The 22,654-nt window shown below is 37.7% G+C and overlaps 1 protein-coding gene across 2 annotated transcripts in view; it reads left to right on the top strand.

Moving 5' to 3' along the window:
• The window catches only part of LOC112161270 (myocyte-specific enhancer factor 2A), a 47,223-nt gene extending 25,880 nt beyond the window's left edge, over nt 1–21,343 (top strand). Inside the window, exons 4-11 of one of the 2 annotated variants that reach the window (XM_024296335.2) lie at nt 1,055–1,258; nt 10,376–10,510; nt 11,395–11,587; nt 12,483–12,536; nt 13,638–13,804; nt 17,125–17,251; nt 17,529–17,631; nt 20,605–21,343. In XM_024296335.2, coding sequence (XP_024152103.1) covers nt 1,055–1,258; nt 10,376–10,510; nt 11,395–11,587; nt 12,483–12,536; nt 13,638–13,804; nt 17,125–17,251; nt 17,529–17,631; nt 20,605–20,920 — 1,299 coding nt within the window. In that variant the 3' untranslated portion in view covers nt 20,921–21,343. The remainder of the gene's footprint in view (nt 1–1,054; nt 1,259–10,375; nt 10,511–11,394; nt 11,588–12,482; nt 12,537–13,637; nt 13,805–17,124; nt 17,252–17,528; nt 17,632–20,604) is intronic. The other variant, XM_024296336.2, reaches the window with a different exon arrangement.
• The last annotated feature ends 1,311 nt before the right edge of the window (nt 21,344–22,654 follow it).

Below are 22,654 nucleotides of genomic sequence, written 5' to 3'. Positions count from 1 at the left end.
CCGTGGCAGAATTTCAAGTCCTTATTCAGTTAAAAATAAATGATGACAAACAATGAAAGTTAACTATTTTAGAAAAAGTAAATGTTAATTCACAAACTTCCAAAGTGACAGGAATGTTTGAGAGTTTATTATTTCCTCGAGGTTCCTGATCAGCTGCTGGTCTTGATGTTGCTTTGAAAAACTGAACAAATGAACAGATTCCATTTTGTTTAAAAAAATTGTCTATTTCTGATCAAATTCTGTTTTTTTTTTAGTTTGTTTTTTTGGTTTAAAATGAATTTCATCTGACTTTTTGCATATTTTAGCTCAACATTTATCAGTGTTCCTGCACTGCTATCAACTTTATCTAAAGCTGCGTTTCCATTAACTCTGAAATTTCGCAAACTGTATTTTCGATAATAAATTCTCTTAATGGAAATACACCAATTTAAAAAAACGTTGCATTTTGATTGTTATTATGAAACTGTGTTTTTTCTGAATTCCTAGAATTTTGATAAAGTTTTGCTCAAATGTGTAATGAAAACGCAGCTAGATGCCTGTTCTGCTCCCTTTGTATCCTTCTCTCCAACATCTCTCTGCTCGTTCTCTAACTTTTGTCAGCTCATTAGCCTGACCCTGACCCTGACCTTGACCCTCACTCTGACTGCCTGATCCTGATACTAATCCTGATCTGATCCTGACCCAGGCCCTGCCTGCCTGATCCTGACTCTGCCTGCCTGATCTTGAATCAATAAGAGAGACTCAGCTACGTCTCCTGAATGAATGAGAACCTTCATCAACGTCTTTCAGAACATTTTCTATTTGTCCCGTTTAAGCCAAAAAATTCAGTTCATTCTATTTAAATTGAGTTCTAACGGGTTTTCTGGCACTGGGCTCTTCATTAGCAGGCTGTGGGTTTGGGTCCTGGTAATCACAGTCCAGATTGTCAGGAAAAGAGCTTAAGATCAACTCTCTCCTCTCATCCACATCTACTAAAAGTCGGCTGATTTTTGGTTTATGGAGTTCATTCTGAAAAAGACAGTTTGACGGCGGTTCTTTCTCTTTGCTTTTGCAGGTGACCTTCATGAAGAGGAAGTTTGGTCTGATGAAGAAGGCCTACGAGCTGAGCGTGCTGTGCGACTGCGAAATCGCCCTCATCATCTTCAACGGCTCCAACAAGCTGTTCCAGTACGCCAGCACCGACATGGACAAGGTCCTGCTGAAGTACACCGAGTACAACGAGCCGCACGAGAGCCGGACCAACTCTGACATCGTAGAGGTGAGAGCCGCGGCGCCTCCTCCAGCCTTACCGGGGGAAGCGTCACCGAAACCCACAGTTCTGTGGGTGGAAGTCATTTCTGTGTCAGACCTGTAAGAGTTCAGAAAAACCTCTGTCACAAGGAAGGAAGTGAGACGCTTTTTTGACCATGGCGAGTTCCTAGAAAGCAGAAGTGGCGTCTCTTGAAGTTGTTCTTTTAACATGTGAACTGTTACTACAGTAAATTACATAAGTAGCAGAATAAATGCCTTAAAATACCAGTATTTTCTGGTACTTGTACAGTTTTACACTTTTTACCGCTTCATCGCTTGGATTTCCACCTCTCACTTTCCCACAATCACATCTGTGCTTTAACATCTTCAAATTTAGCCTTTTCATTTCCTGGAAAGCTCGACTTCTTTCTAACACAAGCAGTGGACCAGGCTGTAGGGAAAAAGCACGACCTGTAAGGGAAAAACAATCCATAAATGATTCTTGACAGTTTTATTAATGTTAAATAAATCAAAAAATTAATCTAATTTAAAGTAAACGTAACAAGCAGAACTCATTTCTTAATGACATTTTTTTTCTGTTTTATGTCTAATCTGATTCTGAAGGAAGTTTTATTTTGAAAATCTTCTGGATTTGACGTATGCTTTGCGCATGTCAAATTGCTCCATCTTGAGTTAAAAGTCTGTTCACTACTTTCTTAAAGCTAAACCGCTAAATTAAAAAACCCAGCTAGCAAAGTTACCAAAAAAATTTATTTAAAAAATTAACTAATTAATTGCAAAGCTGAAAAAAAATTAATTGCGATTAATTGCAGTGCATTTTTCTTTTTCTTTTTTTTTGCCGGTCACTTATTATCTGCAAATAATCACTTTATAAAAATCACAGGCAAAACTGTACATTTATTTTTAATTAGGGCTAAAATCAATCATATAAATCACACTTTTGTGTTCTGATTGATCACTATTAATCACAATGTTACTTGGTACATTTTAACAGACCAGAGAGAAATGTTTCCTTCATTTTTACTATCTGAAATGTTTAGATTAATCAAGTGTTAACTCAGAAGTGAAATATTCTGTGCACAAAACACATCAACAGAACTGAAAAAAATAAGATTAAAATACTAAAGAATGATTTAATATTTATTTCTTCTGTAATTAACTGGTATGAATGGGATGATACCCAATTAAGTATTTTAACGCACGCCGTGGAAGCCTAATTTGGCGAGGCAAAGCGAAGGAATGCTGCTCAGTTGTGTTAATTAATATTAATGTGTTAATTTGGGTTGATTAATTGCGTAAGTTAATACATTAATGTTCACAGCCCTAAAAAACAAATTTATTTGGAAAGTTTCTTTTGTCAGAAAAGATCCAGTGAGGAACCAGAAGAGTGTCTAATGTTACAAGGATGCTGCGAATAAAGTTTTTCAAACTGTGGATACATAAAAAATACCCGTTTTAATTACAATTTCTCTTTATTTCTGTTTTAATTTTTTTTATCATTGCGCCTTAAAAGTCTGATAAAGCTGAAGTTGGCATCTAAACTTTATCAGTTATCTGTATTACATTTGAATGGCTCGTACATGAAATCTAGAGCACAAATAAAGTTTAAAGCAGATATTTTACAGAGGATAAAGATAAAGTTTATCCTCAAAAGTTAACTGGAAGTTAAAAAATTGTCCTCTAAGGCTGATGCAACATTTTTAACACTCAGCATTCCCAAAAAAATCTTTACTTAAAAAAAGTAAAACTATCATCTGCGACTGCTGAGCTCTGAAGCCTCCTTGTATGTTCAGTAATCGCTGAGGTTTGGGCTGTTAGATTAGTGTCATTAAAAAGCCGTCGGCTCTAAAGAGTCTGGCTGTGCCTCCAGAAACCACAAGCAGACACCTGTGTCAGCGCTGCCATCATGCAGGCTTCGTTTGTTTACAGAGGAGGACAGACCAGCCGGCTAACCTGTTTGCATGTGGCTCTGTCCGCCTGCAACATTAGAGCTCACAGTTTGAATATGTTTGTGGAGCCAAGCCACGGCTCCAACAGACTCTACAGGAGGCATCACCAAATGATTTTTGGAAGTTTATCTATGATCACAGAAGATGAACAAAACATCAGGGACTTCTATTAAAGTCCCTCTCTGATCATCTTTTTGTCCATTTAAAGCGTTCCTGGTGGTTTTTTAATTATCATTGTACCAAAATCAAGAAACCTGTGTCATTTTCTTGGAAAGTTTCTGCAGAGTAGCAGGAGTTCAGCAGAAATTTACCTCTGAGATGTGTGCAGAACTGTTGGCAACCCCGCCCCCTTTCCTCTCCCTGTTGTTGTGAGCTTGGAGTTGGGAGCTTGTGACCCACCCAGCCTATTTTCTACGATACAAATAATGTCTTTTTGAAACTGCGTTTTTTTTTCTGCCCCTTATTCACAACAATTAAGAATAAAGAAATACTCAGAAATACAAATTTTAGTGTGATTTTTTAATATATATATAAATATGTACTCAATCATTAAAATTTTTTTGCAAAAACACGTTAAAAACACAAAATTTTCATCAGATTGAGTCATTAAGTTCTGAAAAAAAAAATCATCTTAAAACTCATGAAACCATCTGACTGATTTTAATATTTAAGAAGTGCATGGCAGGGCTGGCTCCTGCAGGGTAGGCAGCCGCCTAGGTCGCCATCCGCTGGAGGGGGTGCCAAATTGAATTTTTTTTTTTTTTTACAGTTTGACACACCCCACATTTCATGTAAAATGTAAGAAAAAGTCATAACTAAAAACATAAAGAAAATAACACAAAAATCATGTTTCGAGTCATTACGTTGTGCTGCAAGGACCACATAATTTTTGCATATCTGGAAAAATTACGCAACAATGGAAAAAAACTCCTAAAGCCCTAAGAGGCCTCAAAATTCAATTTAGTTTTATTTAGATCGCTCAAAATCACAATACAGTTGTCTCATTGACGCTTAACATCGACAATTGTACAAAAGCATAAAATATACTAAACTAAACATGAGCTAAACTGGGCATCCCTGCACTTCTTGGTAAGTGACAACTCCTAAATAAAACCTGATTCTGGGCAGAGAAGAGAAGAAACCTCAAAGATCCTCTCCCAGGACGGACAGGTGATGTACCAGGACTGTTAAAAGAAGAATTTGCTTATCCAACTCTACAACTACATGTTTAAATAGTGTAGCAGACGGGCTTCATCCAGATGAAACTGGGGGGCAGCTGTGGGCCCTAGACGAGCCAGAGGTGAGGTCCACGGCAATGAATAGGACCACAAACGATCCACCTGGAATCCCCTCCAAGAGGATGACATCACACCAAGCCAAACCGTCAAGAAAAGGAATGGACCAAAAATCTCTTATAGAGAATAAATAAATAAATAAATACACAAACTAAACCACGACACTTGTGTCAGAGATGTTTCTCATTACTCCCCCCTTTACCAAAATGATGCTTCATTTAAGTTGTTAAATTATCATGAAAAGAATACCCAAACCATTACACTAACACCACTGTGTTTGAATGTTAGTTTGACTTGTTTAGAAAGTTCCTCGTTTGTCTCAGAAGTCAAACACAACACGTTTGGTTGAAAGTTTGGTGGAAAATTCTGTTAAATGTGAGACGAGTTTGAACTCTGGAAGTCTCTGTGAGTCCAGTGATTCCTGCTCCTCTTTTCTACGTCTTTTAGGATTTCCTGGATGAATCCTCGTTTTGTTTTTGTTTCTGAAACAAATGACCACAAAAACAGAATAAAAAGTACGAGTTTTTAAAAATTCTTTTTTGACCTAAAATAACCAAATTCTCCTCAGATTTTTGCCTCCATGTGAAAAACGCTGAACTGATACTTGAACCAAACGGCTCCAAACTGCAGACGTTCAGCTCGTCTCACCGACAGATTACTTCTGTCATAACACTGAGACGGGCTTTTGTCCAGCAGAGTTGAGTTACAGCAACAACAGAGCAGCATCCAAGTACGCAGTGCATCCATGTCAGCCTGCAGAGCTCAGAGACGGGAGTCAAAAAAGGCCATTTTTATCTTTAATTCAGCTTCAGGGGCTGCAGGACGTCCCCCTCACACTTAAAGGTGTTTAGCTGCACCGTTAGAGAAGCCGACCCTGACATCTGAGAGTCCGATCCTGCAGCAGCAGACACTCGGGGAAAGTCGGCTGAGCCAAGACGTGATGCAGGGCTTTAAAACACCATCTGTCCAGCGTTTCTGTGCATGTGAGTCATCTCTGCTGCTCTGTCTCACCATTTACTGACAAGAACTCCACAGTTTCTTATGAAAGATTCTTCAAACTCTTCCTGCGTTTTACAGAAAAGTCATTAATATTCTGTAAAACACAGGAGCTAGGATGCAGACAATGTTTTATCCAGCCTCTCACTACCTATACTCAAAGATCACATGGCTTAAAAGAATTTTAAAGCTCAATTTTTAACTTTAAAATCTAAATTTGATAGAAAAATAGCAACAATTTGGGGTCATTTTGACCACTGATCTATCTGCTGCAGTTCTATGTTAATGCAACACACAGAGCGTCATAAAACCCAGATCTGAGCGGAGCAGTCAGATGTTTGGAGGCCGTTTGTGTTATTGGTCTGACAGCTGTTCTCCATATCTGCAGAACAAACACTTACAAAAATGTTTTGGCAGGACTGTAAATGTGACAAAACAAACATTACAACCTCGTCTTAACAAATCCAGAGGCTGAGCAGGGATGGTGGTGTTGGGATGAAAAGGAAAACACGAACTGGGAAAAATGAACAAAGGGACTTTCTCCAGAAAAACGTCAAAAGCTGCCATGATGTCTGCTAGAAGTCCCGCAGAAATGCAGAAAAACCACACGTTTAATAATTTATCACAAGCCTTTTTTCACACATAACAAGTTCCCATGATCCTTTGTTTTTATATTAAATTATACCACTCAATGCTCAATTCTGATTGGCTCCAAATGTGATCATGGAGTAAAAAGAAGTTCTGGTCAAATAACTTGAATGTTTTCTATCAATGCACTGGTGAGTTCATAACTAGATCAACTGAAACTTATTCCATGATTTATCACAACATTATAACTATATAGGACTGCCATGATCAGTCGACAAATCGACTAAAAAAAAGAAAATAGTCGACAACTGATTTGATAGTCGATTAGTCGTTACTTTATATTATATGGAGTCAGAGTGTAGTAAAGTTGAAAATTATAATGGCATTATGCTAATTGGTTTGGCTAATTTGGGCCTTTTTGTTTTTTTAGGCTGCTTTGGAGTTTAGCTAATATCAGTTACATTCTAGCTGTTTTGGCTAGTTTAGGATTTTTTTAATGTTTGGAATTTATCTAATATTTCAGCAACTTGCTAGCTGTTTGTGCTAACTTAAGCTATTATTTTAGGCTAATTTGGGGTTTAGCTGATGTTTTAGCTACATGCTAGCTGTTTTTGCTAACTTAAACTTCTTTTTTCGGATAATTTGGAGTTTAGCTGATGTTTCCGCTGCATACTAGCTATTTTGGCAAGTTTAGGCTTTTTTTTTGTTTGTTTTATAGGCTATTTTGGCAATTAGCTAATATTTTTGCTACATGTTTTGGCTAGCGTAAGTTTTTTTTTATTATTATTTTTAAGGCTGATTTGGGTTTTAACTAATATTGTGGCTGGCTATCAGCTTCATTGTTTTCAGCATCTTCCGCTATCGTCATTAGCATCTTCAGTGGCCAAATTCACTAGCATTATTGCAGATAATGCATTATCTGCAATAATGCTAGTGTGAATACATCTAGTTTTTAGTTAGATTAAAGCTAATGATGGTTAAGATCTGTGTTTTACATTCACTTTGTGCATGGCACAATTAGTCGACTAATTGGAAAAAAATAATTGTTGATTAGTCGACTATTAAAATAATAATTTGTGGCAGCACTAGTTATAACAGTCTGGGTGAATACTTGATTCTGATTGGCTGCAGGGTGTGGATTAAAAAGTAACATTTCACTCCTAAAATAGAAATTTCTGTCGCGTAGCTCAAATGACAAGACAGTAGAAAAGTGTTAAATTATTGCGTCAATCGCAATTACAGACATTTTTAACGCATTATATTTTATTATCGCAATGAATCTCTTCCTTTTTCTGTTCATGTCTAAAAAAATACACACCTGGAGGAGCGTTATCCCATTGAAAAAAGTAAATATTAAGTCAATTATTACTTCAGCCCTGTTATATTTTTTACCTTTTAATCATCTTTCACTAAAAGCTGACTTTTTTTAATTGTTTGAGAATGAAAACAAAATCCCCCGTTATTATAAAAGTGAAGATGGAAGTCTGTAATAATAAAAAAAAAAACCTCAGAAAGCCACTTTTTGATCTTTTACTGTGACACAGTGTCACAAATTTTAATGAAAATATCTGAAAATTAGTCTTTTTTTCTTTCTGTAAAGAGCGTGATCTTACTTGGAAGTGCTTCTCCACCTTTTTAATGAAAACAAAAGAACACGTGTGAGATGTTTTCATCTCCTCTTGTCTTTACAGTTTTATTTTAGTCATAAAAATCTCTCCAAAGAAACAGACAGACGAGATCAGAGGTCGAGAAAAAAGCTCGAGTGCGTTCTTCTGCAGATGGAAGTTTACTGGAGAGTTTACAGAAATGAGCAGAGCGTGTCTAGAGCGTGGCATGTGAAGTGGTCAGCCGTGGTGAAAATAGACTTGTTAGAGTGTTTAGAGTAACTACTAGTGTCTGGGAATGCAGAGGACGTGTGGACAGCTGTCCGTGTGAAGTCATGAAGAGCAGAGGAATGACCGTCTGACTGAGACCATCCAGATGTTTGTCTCTCTGTCGTTCTGTCTTCAAACTGATGAACCATCATCTGGTTAAAGCGGCTGGCTGTGGTAGAGCACGTCTTCTTTTTTATATGGAAGGAGGAATCCATGTTTCCTCTTGATGTGTTTTGATTTTTAATTTGAAAATTATATTTTCTTTTATTGTTTTGCTGTTGCTGATGCTTGGGTTCATGTTACATCAGTTAAATCATCAGATTCATCGCACTTTTAGATTTTTACTGGGTAAAATATATATGATTAAATGCAGCTTTTTAACAAAAACAGTCCAGAAAGAAAATGTTCATTTTTACTGTCTGAAATGTTTAAATAAATAAAGCGTTAAATCAGATACCAGCAGTTTTACTCCAGGAAAACAAAAATGCTGACATGTAAAAAACAAACATTGTGTTTCTGCACTTTAAATTAACTTATTTCTTGGTCAGGGTGAATACTCGATTGTGATTGGCTGCTATAAAAAAAAAAGAAGAAGAAGAATTGACCAAATGTTGTGGTTTCTTTAAAATAAACTTTTGCTTCATCTTCTAAATGACACGTTGTTGTGTTACCGTGACAACACGCCGGACTAAAGATTAAATAGTCCGCTTTTTATGAAAAAGCAATCTAAACTGAAAAAATAGCAAGAATAAAGTCCCAAAAATTGGTTAAATATTTATTTCCATCTGAGGTAAAGCAAAAGATTGTTGCTTCACGAAGTGTAATTAATTCGTGTTAATAATTCCCTTAATAAATAGGGTAAATAAAACTGAAGGATCTTTTTATTATTGTCTCGATGAAAATAAAAAAAACATCTTAAGCCTGTGGAAGTTCAGGACAACCCCCAATCGAGAATCCGTACTGAATTTTTATTTTTTTCCCCCAATGATCGAGTCCCTGGTCGATTGAATTTAAATAGTATCCGCCCCTCCAGATCACTTTTAATTATTATAAACAGCCTGATGTTATCTTGTAACATCTCAATTTTGACAGAATATGTGTTTTTATGGAGAGCAAAATATTGGAAGTTATTTAAGGTTTAGGTTGATTTATTCTGGAATAATATTCCTTATTCATATTTATGATAGAAAAGTTACATTTTTAAAAGTTTAAACAATTTTTTTTTATGTAGCCATTAATGTTTGTCCTGTTCAGCTGTGTGTTTTGGATTTTGGCCCCTGTTGACACCCTGGAATACACCCTGAGTACTTCCTAAAGTAAGAAGTAAAACTTACGCTGAGGCCTCATTCAGTTTTTGACTTCATACTCTATCGTGGAAAGTTCTCCAAAGTATCACTTCCTTTCATCAGCATCAAGTCAGGTTTCCACATCAGTTTTTTTTATTGTTAAATTTGATCATTTTATTATTTATTCTAATTAGCTGTCGTGCATCTCGGTGTGTGAAATTTGCTCTCCACATTTGACCCACCCCTGAGGGAGGGGTGACCTGCAGACACAGACGCCCTCAGGAACCATTTGGTGGTTTAACCCCCGTCAATCCAACCTCTTAATGCTGAGTGTCAATCAGGGGTGTGTATTGGCCAAAGTTTGTCATTTTCGTAATGATCAGAACATTAAGCTCTGGAACTGTATCTATAAGTTAAATTGATGGTGCTTTTCTTCAAGTTATTTAGGAAATATTTTTTCAACACTGAACTTTGTCCGATTTTCCAGCTAAAAATGTTCCAGCATAAGAAAAACACAGATTAAATGTCTCTTAACCAGTAATGTTTATCTATATGCTTGAGAAAGATTCTGAAATACATTTTTGCTCATACATAATTTAATAAAATATCGTCTTGGAAGCATTTTATATCGATACAGGTGTCGCCAAAGGAAGTATCGCGATATTTTACGGAATTAATACTTTCCTAAACCCCTAGTGTCAAGTCTTTTTTAGAGTCTTTGTTATGACTCGGCTTGGATTTGGACTCACAACCTTCCAGTCTCAGGACGGACGCTGTACCATAGACCACAGAGCGTGTGTCCCTTTATGTCTCATTTGTTGAGGGCATTCTTTGTTGCTCTAAAACTCGTGTTGTTGCTGTGTTAAATGGGTTTATAAATAAAGTTTGAATTTGAATAATTGAGTTAAATGAAACCTGCACTTCCTCCATGACGTTCTGCTTCGTTGAAGACCTCCAGGACGAGTCCTCAGTGTGTTTCTGGAGTCATTGTGGTTCTCTGGAGTCCAAAAATCCTAGAAATGTTTTTATTTTCCTTTCAGATTGAATCCTCTGACTTTATGATCCAGAAAGCTGCGAACCACAAATAAAAGACTTCTTTTTGATCCAGATCTCTGCCTGTTTTTTTTTCCTCTCAGGCTCTGAACAAGAAGGAGCACCGCGGCTGCGAAAGCCCCGACGGAGAGGCCTCGTACGTCCTCACCCCCACCACCGAGGAGAAATACAAGAAGATCAACGAGGAGTTTGACAACATGATGAAGAGTCATAAAATTGTGAGTCTCGCTTGGTGACAGAAACGGGTTCAGAACCCCCTGCAGGTTGAACCGGCTTTAAGGTCAAAACGTCTGCCGCCATTTGACCCGAAGTGACCCCCCGATCTTTAACCACATGACAGAGAAATCGAGGGGGCTCTGGTCACATGCAAGATGGCGCCAGAATCTCTCAAATTTCAAAACTTTGGGAAAGTCTTTTAAAATGATGTTTTAAAAACTTTTCAGATCTATCAGATTTTAGGCTTTTGAATGTGAATAAACTCGAACTGTCACGCAGTTTAGTGTGAAAGATGAGCTTCAAATGGGACAGAGAATCAGAGTCAAGATTAACAAGTGTTCAAAATTGTATAACTGCACCTGTAACTCAGTGAAATATCGTTTTTTTCTCTATGAATTAGCTGATCAGAGCTCACGAAATGTCATTATTTTTCTCTTTAAATCAGCTGATCATGTAAGCAGTTACGGTATATTAAAGGGAAAAAAGGTCAAAAACTTAAAACGGGGGCGTTCCAATTGAGGTCTTCCAGCCAATGATTTTTGGCGCACATTATGTTTTTTTTTTTGTGTCCGGCTCCAGCAGAGGGAGCTATTCATTTTCATATTTCCTCTCTTTTCCCTGATTCTCTGGGAAAAATCTGGTCCTTAAAACAAGTTTTTGTTGCTCAGCTGCAGCAAAAACTAGATGATGCGACACCTGTGGCTCCTCCCACCCCCATTGTCTTAGTTTTATTGGCCACATCATGTTCAAATATCCGCCAGACGTTTTGTGATCCAAAACAAAACTGAGAAACCATGGATGCATGGAGACGGAGTATCGTCTGGGAAGCGGTTTCCCAGCTCGTTGACTGATCTGGAGAGATTTACGCTGTGTGTTTCTCCTCCAGTCGGCGGGTCAGCCTCAGCAGCACTTCATGCATGCGGCCCCGGGGAGCACGGCTTACTGTCCAGGAGGAGGAGGAGCCACTTCGCAGGCTCTGGCGGCGGCCACGGCGGTTCTGGCCGACAGCGGGATCCTGGCGCTGCCTCCACACAGAAACATGAGCTCCTCACACAGACCTGCCAGCGCTGGAAACACAGGTGAGGGATCCTTTCAGGAACATTAAACTGAGACATAAAATGTCCTCAGAGTTCATCTGCTCTTGGTGTTTTAATTTGAAATCTCTTCATATGAAACCACTTTGGTCCACGTCACTTCCTGTTTTTCTATTAGCTGCACATGAAGTAAATCATCCGACTGTCTAACAAGGATAAACTCTGTAAAGCAGAGAGATCCACAACCTTTGGGCCATGGAGCCGGTCTGTGGGACAGGAAGTCTTATTTTGAAAAACTACTGGATTCTCTCCACCTCATCCGACTTGGATGACACATCAAGTTGTTCGGTCACGTGACGAAAATCTACTTTCTTAAAGCAAAAACCCTCAAGTTAGCAAAAAATTTAAAAATAAACAAATTTGGAAAGAGGAAATAAAAGAAGAGCCTCAACTTCAAAATAAAACTAAGCTGCATTTAACAGACAAAAACCAGTCTTTACTCCAAATATGGATTTATTGCTACAGTTAACCATAATGATAATGCAGAATATTCAGTAACCGGCCGTCTAATGTTATGAGGATGCTGCTAATAAAGTTGTTCAAACTGTGGATTCATGTTTATTATAGATAATACCAGATTTAATAAACATTTTTTTAACCATTAAAGTTGGACTGTCTGAATTTTTAGCTTCCACTTTGTCAGTTATGGATAAATCCATATCACATAGTGAACAGATAAAGTTCAAACCAGATGCAAACACAGAAGATGAAAATCCACTTTAGCCTCAAATGTTAAAAAGAGAAACTGGAATCTAAACAAAAGCAGATCCGTGAAAATATTTCTCCAAATGAAACTGGTCCGCGGCCTGAAGAGGTTGGTGACTTCTGCTGAGAAGAACGCCTTCAGAACATGTAAAAAGGTGTGTGTCTGTGTCTTCAGGAGGTCTGCAGGAGAATTCTGATCTGGTTCTGCCAAACGGATCCGGAGCAGCTGGTACGCATCTTAGATTCATGCTCTGATATGGATGCAGAAACACAAATGCTGCTGATGTCATGAACGAAAAATATTTCTTAAAAAATATCAACTGGTTTAGTTTACGTTTATTTTTAAATTAAGTTCTCAATTTAACATTCATGTTACGCTAATGATGTTCACACTGGTCAAGCAGGGAGGGGCTTCTTCTTCTTCTACTGTTTACTAGTGCATGTCCGCCACCTACAGGTGGGCGAGCGCCAGTGCGAAATGTCAAATCTGGTAACATTTTACAGGATTCATTAAAAGGAGAAATTTCTGAGAAATTTAAAAAACAGATACGATTTATTTATTTATTTTTTTATTTATGCTGCAGGAACTCCTGGGAAAGTTGGACGAAGGTCTCCTGAACTTCACAAACGTTTATGGGATTTTTTTAACCAAACTCAGAGTTCTTACTCTACATTCTGACATGAATTCAAACAGTTTTGATTGACGTTGATTTATTTATTTATGAATTTTCCCCAACAGGGCAAAGCCCATTAATAGGCGAATTCCCACTCTAACATCTCAAAACCGTCATATAAAAATACAACAAAACAGTAAACATAGTGCTTCAAATATCACATTTTAAGGAAACTGACAGAATACATTTAATAAAAGAAAATATTTTTAGCAAAGAAAACATTTTTGGGCGACTTAAATAAAAATATTTACTCTAAATGTCTCACTATCTCTCTGCTTTATCGAACTTCTGAGTTTAAATTTACATCCAATCTGATGGTTTTAAATGCTTTATAAAATGTTGTTATAGATTTCCTTGATTTCCCTCATAAATAAAATAAAAAACAAATAAACAGAGAGGGGGTTCCTGATGGTAAACGTTTCTGTCCTCATATAACCTCTGTCATCTGTGGGTCTGTCAGAAACTGTTATGTAATGTCGGGGGGGTCAGCATGAATCATTCATCATTAACTGCTGTATAATGTATAGACTCACTCCTGCAGTCAGAACTCTGATGGATCTGAACCTGTTTTGGTTGTTTCTGAGTGTTCTGACATCAGCGTTAAAATCCTGCAGAAAGAAGCTGTAAATGTTTCGTTTCCTCTTTTCTGTGTGCAGTCAACGGCTTTGCGGGTTCCGGCGGTGGAGGCGGTCTGGGTAAAATCGCCGCACCGAAATCTCCTCCTCCTCCTCCTCCTCCTCCTCCTCAGGGGAACAGTCTGGTTCTCAGCAGCCGCAAAAGCGACCTTCGAGTGGTCATCCCTCACTCCAAAGCGGCCATGCTGGTATGTGTCGTTTTTATCCTCTCCAGCCCTTCTCAGTGCTCTTTAAATCATGATTATGTTGTTACAAAACAGAAAAAATATGTGTTGCTTGCCTTTGAATTGTGAGCGGGACCTTTGGCGTTGAGCAACCCCGGCCCCTCTTTCCCTCCCTCTTTGCTGGGAGGTCAGAGCACAGAGTCTGTTACCCGCCATCATATTTTCTACGTCACAAATATGATCTTTTTCAAACACAAAATGCTCAGAAATGCAATTTTGAGATTAATTTTCTTTATATTTGTCCTCCATTGTGAGAAAAATGGCCAGAAAACAAGTAAGAAAAACACGAATAAATATGATTTTCATCAAATTTGTTTTTTAAAATCTCAATTACTGGTGGAAATGATGTCTGATTAAACTGAAAATGTAATTGGGAGAATTTTTGTGTTTTTTAGGGTGTGACAACATTAGCCATTTGCTGTACAATAAGTTCACCTTTTTGTGCTATAAGTGAAATATTCTGGGGAGTAAGTGGAATATTCTGGACAAAAAATGTATCTTTTTGTGCAATAAGGGTAATATTCTGTGCAATAAATTGAATATTCTGTGCCATAACTGGACTTTTTTGTGCTATAAGTAGAATATTCTGGGGAGTAAGTGAAATATTCTTAGCTATAAGTGGAATATTCTCTGCAGTAAGTGGAATATTCTGTGCAGTAAATGGGATATTCTGTGTAATAAATGGAATATTCTGTGCGATAACTGGATCTTTGTGTGCAAAGAAGGGGAAATTTTGTTCGAATGGACTAATATGAGTGTAATATTTTTTTCAATTTTTATTTTTCTTCTGTGTTGTTTTTTTTAAACTTGTCATGATGTACATTATGTTATTATGTTCATCTTTTTTTGTCACTTTCTGGAATGTCATTGTCCGTGTAACACGTCACAATGACAATAAATCCTATTCTAATTCTTACTTTAGCACAACAGTTTGATGCTCAGTTTAACAGATTCATTGTAAACCCGAATGTTTTAAAAGTTTACACTTCGTTTGCAGCAGAACTGACTTATTTTCATGGTCAAATGCTCTGAGTGATTTGACGAACTTCCCGGGATCGGGATTCAAACAGGGAAAGCTTGGTGTTAAATTCCTGCTTTGTGGTGTGAAGCTGTGATGTTAAACTAAACAGAACCAGAGACGTCTCGTCTCCGCCTCGTTTGAAGGAGCAGAAGGTCTGCGGCTGCGCAGACGGCAGCTAAAGGGTCTGCGATCAGACGGCATCTCTCCCCACCGGGGGGAGCCGAGCGGCCATAATCACAGGCTGTGTCGGCTCAGCGTTAGATGAACAGGGAACCCCACAGAGACGGCTCTGATGACATGTTCACTGCAGACATGTGCTGGTCGCTTAAGCCTCTCTGTGTGTTTGTGTTGGACTTTAAAGCTCTGCGAAGGTCCTCAGTCGTGTTTTTCTCAGGATTTGGTTCCTGGTTTTCTTCAGCTCTAACAGCTGATGGAGAATGGATAAAAAAGCTTGTTGCTCTGCTTCTCCTTCCTCTGAGCAGGTTTTGTCGTGTTGTGTTACTGGGTTTGAAGGAGGTGGAGAAAATCCTTCAGTATACACTAAAAAGTGTTTGTTAGGAAATAAATATAAAGAAAACTCTTAAAGATCTTTGCTAAATGTGAGATTTGTTTATTTTTAATTCCAAACCCAGCACTTTCAGGTACAGTTTTTTTAAAGACAAGTAAAAACAAGTGGAGAAAATAAAACTATTTAAAAGAAAATCTCTATTAAAAAAAGTCTCTGCTGACATCTTGTGGTGAAAATGTGGTATTACAGCCACGATTAAAGTGAAAAAAATCCCTGTTTTTGGCGTTTTTAGCTTGTTCTTGAAGCACTTTTCTCATGATGGAGGACATGTACAAACACAATTAAGATTAAAACTGCATTTTTACCTTTTTTTAAATCCAAATTGTTGTAAATCAGAAGCAGAGGAACAAAAATGCTGTTTGAAAAATCTCTCAATTTTAACTGTGATGTCACAAGCTCCATTCTGATGCATCCACTTGCAGACAAATAGATCCAGGAACGTCTCTCTTTTCCTCATCTGAGCCGGTATCTCGATCACAACTGCAGGGCTCGATAGCTCCGGTGTTACCGATAATGTTAGGTTGAGGTTGTGAGGAGCTATAAGCTAGTGGGAGAGTGTGTAAACCAGAGGAGGGTAAACTTTTGGACTTGTGGGCCACAAAAGGCTCCAAAACCCATATATAAATATATATATATATATATATATATATATATATATATATATATATATATATATATATGGCATTTGGGATAAAAAGTGCCTGTTATTTTTCCTTGCTCGAGCAATAAATTGGCAACCTAAAGGCATTTTAAAAAACTGGAAGAGTAACTTTCTACACCTAAATAAAGGTCAGTGTATTTGTAGTGCGCCACTTATGGGTAAATTCCATCATAAAAGGTCCAATAAAATCATCAGGGGCTTATCAATATAATTTATTGTAGTTTGTCGAACCAAATTTAGCCCCCGGTTTGCCAGCTCCTGGTTTAGATGGGTGATGGGAAGTGGGGCAGGGTTGCTTGTGCCATTAGTCTCACCCACAACTCGGAGGTGAATTTCCAATGAACTTCTACTGTTTTGCACAAACAAGTGGATGTATCAGAGTGAGAGGTTTTCAAATCCAACGTTTTTCAAACTGCATTTTTCCATCTGTTTCTGTTTGAATTTGAATAAAGAAACATTTAAAAGTGCTATTTTAAGCTTAATATCATTAATATATGTCATCTAACATTAGAAAAATCCCACAAGAACATGTTAAAAACAATATTTTTATCATTGTGGGCCTTTAAAAACTTCTGTTGTGTGATTTTGTGAGCTGGGAATTCATTACAGTTGTAGCCTCTTTAAACATTTAGTTTTTTTTAGATATTTGCATATTTATGAACTAAATATTCTGACTGAAGAGTGTTTGTTATGAAAAAACATAAAGTCTTTAAAAATTCTTAAATAACTCAATAAAAAATCTTGAGATTGCTTTATTTAGAAATCCAAAAGACAGCAGGTTCATGTGCTGTTTTTCAGAGTTTATGACTTTATTTGAAACAAGTTTGCAAAATACGTAAGAAAAGTCAAAATTTTAATTATTGTTTTTTATTTAAGCAAACAAAAAATAATTATGTAAAAATAAGTACAAGTTAATAAAGAAGGAAATAAATAAAAATATAGTCTCTGCTGCCATCTTGTGGCCACACTGAGCATTACATCCACACTGAAGCACCAGCACAGAGAAGAAACTTCCCGTTTGTCTTTGCTTTCAGAACAACCAGAGGCTGAGCAGCAGTCAGTCCGGTCAGTCTCTGACCACGCCGGTGGTCTCCATCAACACCCCCAGCCTGCCCCCCCACAGCCTGGTCTACTCCGGCATCGGCTCTGCCTACAGCGGCGGTAACTCCTCGCCGCTTTTCTCTGCTTCTGATGATCAGAAAATCCTTGTTACCCCTTTGATTGTTCATTTAAACAACTTTATTAATTCCATCATAAATTAAAAACATACTTTGTTCAGCGATGTTTCATTTTTACTAAGTATTTGTCCTCAAATCCAGCAGAAAGTTTTGTTCTCTGTTTTGTCATCGTGTTTTCCAACAAACCAAACTGATGCTCTAAAGATGCTGACGTGGCAAAGAACTCCAAGAGTGAGTGCTGTCGTCTTTCCTCTCGTCAGATTACGCTCTGAGCAGCGCCGAGCTGTGCGGCTTCGGCTCCGCCGCCGGCCCCTCCCTGGGCTCCATGGCGGCGTGGGGGCAGCACCAGCTGAGCTCCTTAGGGTGAGTGCAGCGACCGCTTGACCTCGTCATCGCTGACAGCTGCGTGTTTGTGTGTGTGTGTTAGTTTGTTCATCAGGTTTAAAGATAAGAAAACAGGAAGGAAACTACATCCTCACTGATGCAGCTTTAAAAACTTCAGTGTTTTTGTTCAGTATTTTTATGAAATCAAAACAGTCAAACTTTTTAATACTATAAAATTCATATAAATACGAGAGAATTTGCGTTTTGCATAAAATGGTGTCAGAATTAAGAGTCTTCATTTAGTTAGTTTGAAAAGTTTATTTCAAGGTTATTTATGTATTTCTTGTTTGTTTACATTTCTTTTATCTATTGTGGCCTACCTGTCATTCTAGTGGTTACGGTTAATTATTCATGTGAGTTTTCTGGTCGTATTTTATTCTGTCCTGCTGCTGTAAAGACCTTGATTGTGTATCTGAGTCATAATGTCGCCCTCACTTCATACCTGATGAAAATTAATTCTGACTATAGTGAAAAAAAAGCAAAAAAGATGACATCACGGTGGGAGAAACCTTCAAAAACATGAAATAAAAACTAACAAAACTAAACCACACATTGAGAATATCCAAAGGATGTTTTGAAATGACAGTTGTGCTCATAAGTTTTAAAAAATTATGAATTTTAGGATAATTTTTAGAGAACATGAATGATAACACAAATTTTTTTTATTCTTTACTTCTTTACTCATAGTTAGTTGCTGTTTATAATCAATATGTGCACAAAAGTGTGAAGTTTCTCGACTCCCAACAGACCAAACTACGCAAATGAAAAGTTGATATACTCTAGTTCTTAACACCTTATTGGCTCCTTTTGCATCAATGACAGCTTGAAGTCTCTTGTGGTCGTTGAGGTTCTTTCATTTCTCTAACAGTAAAGAAGCAGAAAACCTCAAGTTCCTTTAAATTCTTGGGCTGTCGGACTTGAGATCTTCTCAAGAGCGGATCAATAATGTTGAGGTCAGGAGACTGAGACGGACACTCCAGAACCTTCACCTTATTCAGTAGGACCCAATGACAGGTGGTCTTGACCTCTTGTTTTTGATCGTTGTTGTGTTCAAATGTCCAACTGTGTCACATGTGCATGTAGAGCTTCCCCCAGTATCTTGTTCCCTCTGCCTTTGCATCTCCAAACCATCAGTGATCCGCCTCCGTGTTTCACAGTAGGAATAGTGTAATTTTCATCATAGGCCTTGTTGAATCCTCTTCAAATGTACAGATAATGTTTGAGGCCAAAAAGTTCAATCTCGGTCTCATTACTCCCAATGACTTTGGTCCAGAAGTTTGGAGTTTTGTCTCTGTGCTGTTTGGCGTATCTAATTGAGATATTTTGTGACATTTGCTTCTGGCGACTCGCTCATTTTTCTTCAGGTGCCTCTTTATTGTACATCTTGAAACATCCACATCACTGTTTTTCCGAGTCCTGGATCTCAGCTGAAGTTATTTGTGAGGTTTCCTTTGCATCCCCAGCGATTTTTCTGGCATTTGTGGCACAAAATATTGATGATTGTAGTTTGGTTTCAACAGAACTCCTCACTTTTCACTTCTTAAACACTCCTGACTGGCATTCTCCGTTCCTTAGATATCTTCTTATACCCCTTTCCTGTTTTGGATAGTCAGTTACCTTTTCCCGTAGATTTTTAGCTCTTCAGCTTTCCCCTTGACTGAGGATTGAGTCTCTGGTGAGGATGATTATCTTTAGCTGCCATTCAAACCCTTTTGGATCAGCACGTCCATGTTTTCAGAATAAAGTCATCAGTGTGTAAACTTTCTGTTGTCATCATTGAGATTATTAAGGATAAACATTTTTTTACGATAAATGGCTTCACCCAACCTCTACCTTCGAGTGGAAAAGGTTTAAGTGTTATCATTCGTGTTCATATTTAAGGGTTTGTAAACGTACAGCTGTATTATTTTGTGGCCAATTCGGTCATTTTCACATTTTTGCACAATATAGGGAAAGAAAACTTCTGTTTGAGTGATTTTCACGACATTTCACACACATTCCAGGTTGAACCTACAACTCCAATCGATTTAGCATGACATAGACCCTTTAATTTGTTGATTGGGGACATCTAGGTGAACGGGTTGATGAACGCTCGCTCACCTGCACTCAGTATTGAGGAAAAGCTTGGACTGTTTATACGCCTTTTCTGCCCTTTTTTTAATGAGCTTTAACTCATATATAGCAAACTAATTATTATGTCTCATTGTTTTTAGCAAAGAGAAATAAATATACAAAATAACAGAATAAACTGAAACATGCTTATAATAGAACAAGAACGAACAGAATCCATGGGATCCTCATGAAGCTTCAATAGGAGATTCCCCTTGAAAATACAAACTGATACCTTCAATTTTATAAGCTCCAGCCACTAACTTAAGTAATCTTTATATGAAAAATAAGTTAAAATGAATACATGTTTTTTTATGGAACGTTTTTCTCATTTATCACATTTAAAATGGATTTTAAGTTCTATAAACATGTAATTATCACTAGAAATAACTTCCAGGGAAGATGAGTGAATAGTTTGTGTTTGTTATTTTGTCACTTCTCTGTTTTCTCCTTTGCTGTGTAAAGTTCTTCTGCTTTTTGATGGTTTGAAAATGGACGTGCAACGACACTTGAGTGACTAACAGTTCTGTTTATGGTTCCTCTGAAGGCAAACATGATCAATATTTCCGTTTTTCCATTTCGTCATCCTGTTCAAAGCTTTATATTTAAAAAAGATGAATATTAGATGAAGTGAACCTCTTGTTTTTAAAACGTGTGTACGTAGTGGTGTACACACAAAAATGTTCATTCTAATCATCTATATGTGTCTTAATGCTGAGTCTGGCTTTTAGTTCAGGATTTTGTCATTTTAGCGTCATGTTGTTATGAGATATTCTGCAGACTGGCTCCACTAGGTGGCGCTGCCACTCCACGGCCTCACAGTGCCTGTGTCTGTGTTTGCAGGTCAGGAAGTTCCAGCTTCCCCATCAGCACAAACCACAACGTTAACATCAAAGCGGAGCCCCTCTCCCCGCCCCGCGACCTCCTCAGCCAGCCGGGGTACATGCCCCTCCCTCACTCCTCCACCTCTACCGCTCAAGCCGAGGTGGGGAGGTCTCCGGCGGACAGCGTCAGCTCCTCCTGCAGCTCCCACGAGGGCGGCAGCGAGCGCGAGGAGCCGCCGCAGAGGCCGGATTTCCACTCCCTCCCCGAGGGGCGGGCGGAAGGCGGCGGGAGCCCCACCATGAAGCGAATGCGTCTGGACAGCTGGGTGACATAAACCCAGAAGTCACATGACCTCACGGCATCAGGACACAGTCTGGCAAAGATTTAATGTTTTACTGACTTTATCAAAACTTTGTTTTAGTCGTTGCTGCAACTTTGTGGCTCCGGCAGCAAGACAATCAGTTTTTTCATCGCCAATAAAGAAGGCGGACTGTAAAGAGCGCCGCTGCCAGTCATGTGCAGCCTCAACCAGGTGTCAACGCTGACTTTCTCAGGGGTTTTGAAGCCTGAAGGCCACACTCCCTCCACATCGTCATTGCTGCGTCTGTTACCCAATATTATTTATATCAGCCAAAGCAGTATGCTGTTTTTATAACATGTACAGATAAAAATCAGATCTTAAGCTCAAAGCTTGTACAACAAAAATGTGTCTTTATTGTTTCGTACATAGTATCCTTAATATATGTATATCACACAGTATTGTTGTCAATGTGTTCAGTTTTATGGATAACTGCCTTGTCTGCAGGAACTTTTATGTTTTATTGAGACTGTCACCAAACTGCCCACTCGAGAAAAGAGCTCACCAGATTTGAACAAAAAGTCTAAAAGAAAAAAACTTAAAGTGAAGAAATTGTTTACTGGTTTAAAAATGAATGAAAGCTGCATGTGTGAGAGAGAAGTTTCACTCCTATGCATCCAATAAGAAATCAACTCCCGTAACACTCACATTCATCCGTGCACGAAAAGGCAGACTGGCTGAACGCCCGAGGCAAAATGAGGTGAGAAACTGAAAGACTTGTGGCAAATGTTGTGACATACCTGAAGGTGAGCAACCAACGTCTGAGAGGAAAACATCAGACGTGAGGGTATGAATTTTAATGTTTAAAGCTAAACTGACATCACAAAACTAGTCAGTATCTGACCAGAACAACAAAAGAGGAGTCTGGATACCAAACAAACTGCAGATAAACAGTTCTGTTTTTGTATTGTTGAAATAATTTGCATAGAATGGCTTCCCTTAAACTGGAACTATGTCATTAAATTGCATCATTTTATTTTGTTCCAGAGCCGCATTTAAAATTAACTTCAGCTAAAAATGTGACATCAAAATAAAATTGAAAACAAGATTTTCCGTGAGAGAAATGCTGGTATAGCTGACAAAATAAATAAACTAAACCTTATTTTAAAGGAAATCGTAACCCCTTAAAAGCTAAATATTAGGCTTATGTTAACACAGAAGACTGCACATGCCAGTAAATCTGTGGATTAAGTTTGCTAATATTTATGAGAATATTGTTAAGTGACAGATTAAGGTTCTTATGAGTCTTTAAGGACTTTCTTAACTGAAATAAAAGATTTGTTATTGAGTGTGCAAGTTGCACTTTTCTGGTTTTGTCACCAACTCTTTCTGCTACTCACAGCAAACCACATTAACACCACACTTCTTCTTAGCTGTTTTTGATCTGCTGTTTATTTATTTATTTAATTTGTTTATTTTTTTAGGTTAAGAAACAAACTAAGCACTTCTGCACTCCAATATAAAATTAAATATTAACAAACTGTCTTTATAGTTTGGGGAAAAAATGTTTTATGTTTTTTTAAAGTGAATAAACGTGTGAACTTTTGATTTTATTATATTTATAAGCCAAATTGTGGTCGTATATTTTATTGAATTACAGTTTTGCTTAAACATAAAAGTATAGAACTATTTTATATATATATATATATATATATATATATATATATATATATATATATATATATATATATATATATATATATATATATA

This window comes from Oryzias melastigma, linkage group LG3, assembly GCF_002922805.2.
Source record: "Oryzias melastigma strain HK-1 linkage group LG3, ASM292280v2, whole genome shotgun sequence".
In the NCBI taxonomy this organism is placed as follows: domain Eukaryota; kingdom Metazoa; phylum Chordata; class Actinopteri; order Beloniformes; family Adrianichthyidae; genus Oryzias; species Oryzias melastigma.
This window is presented reverse-complemented; position numbering and strand designations above follow the sequence as displayed.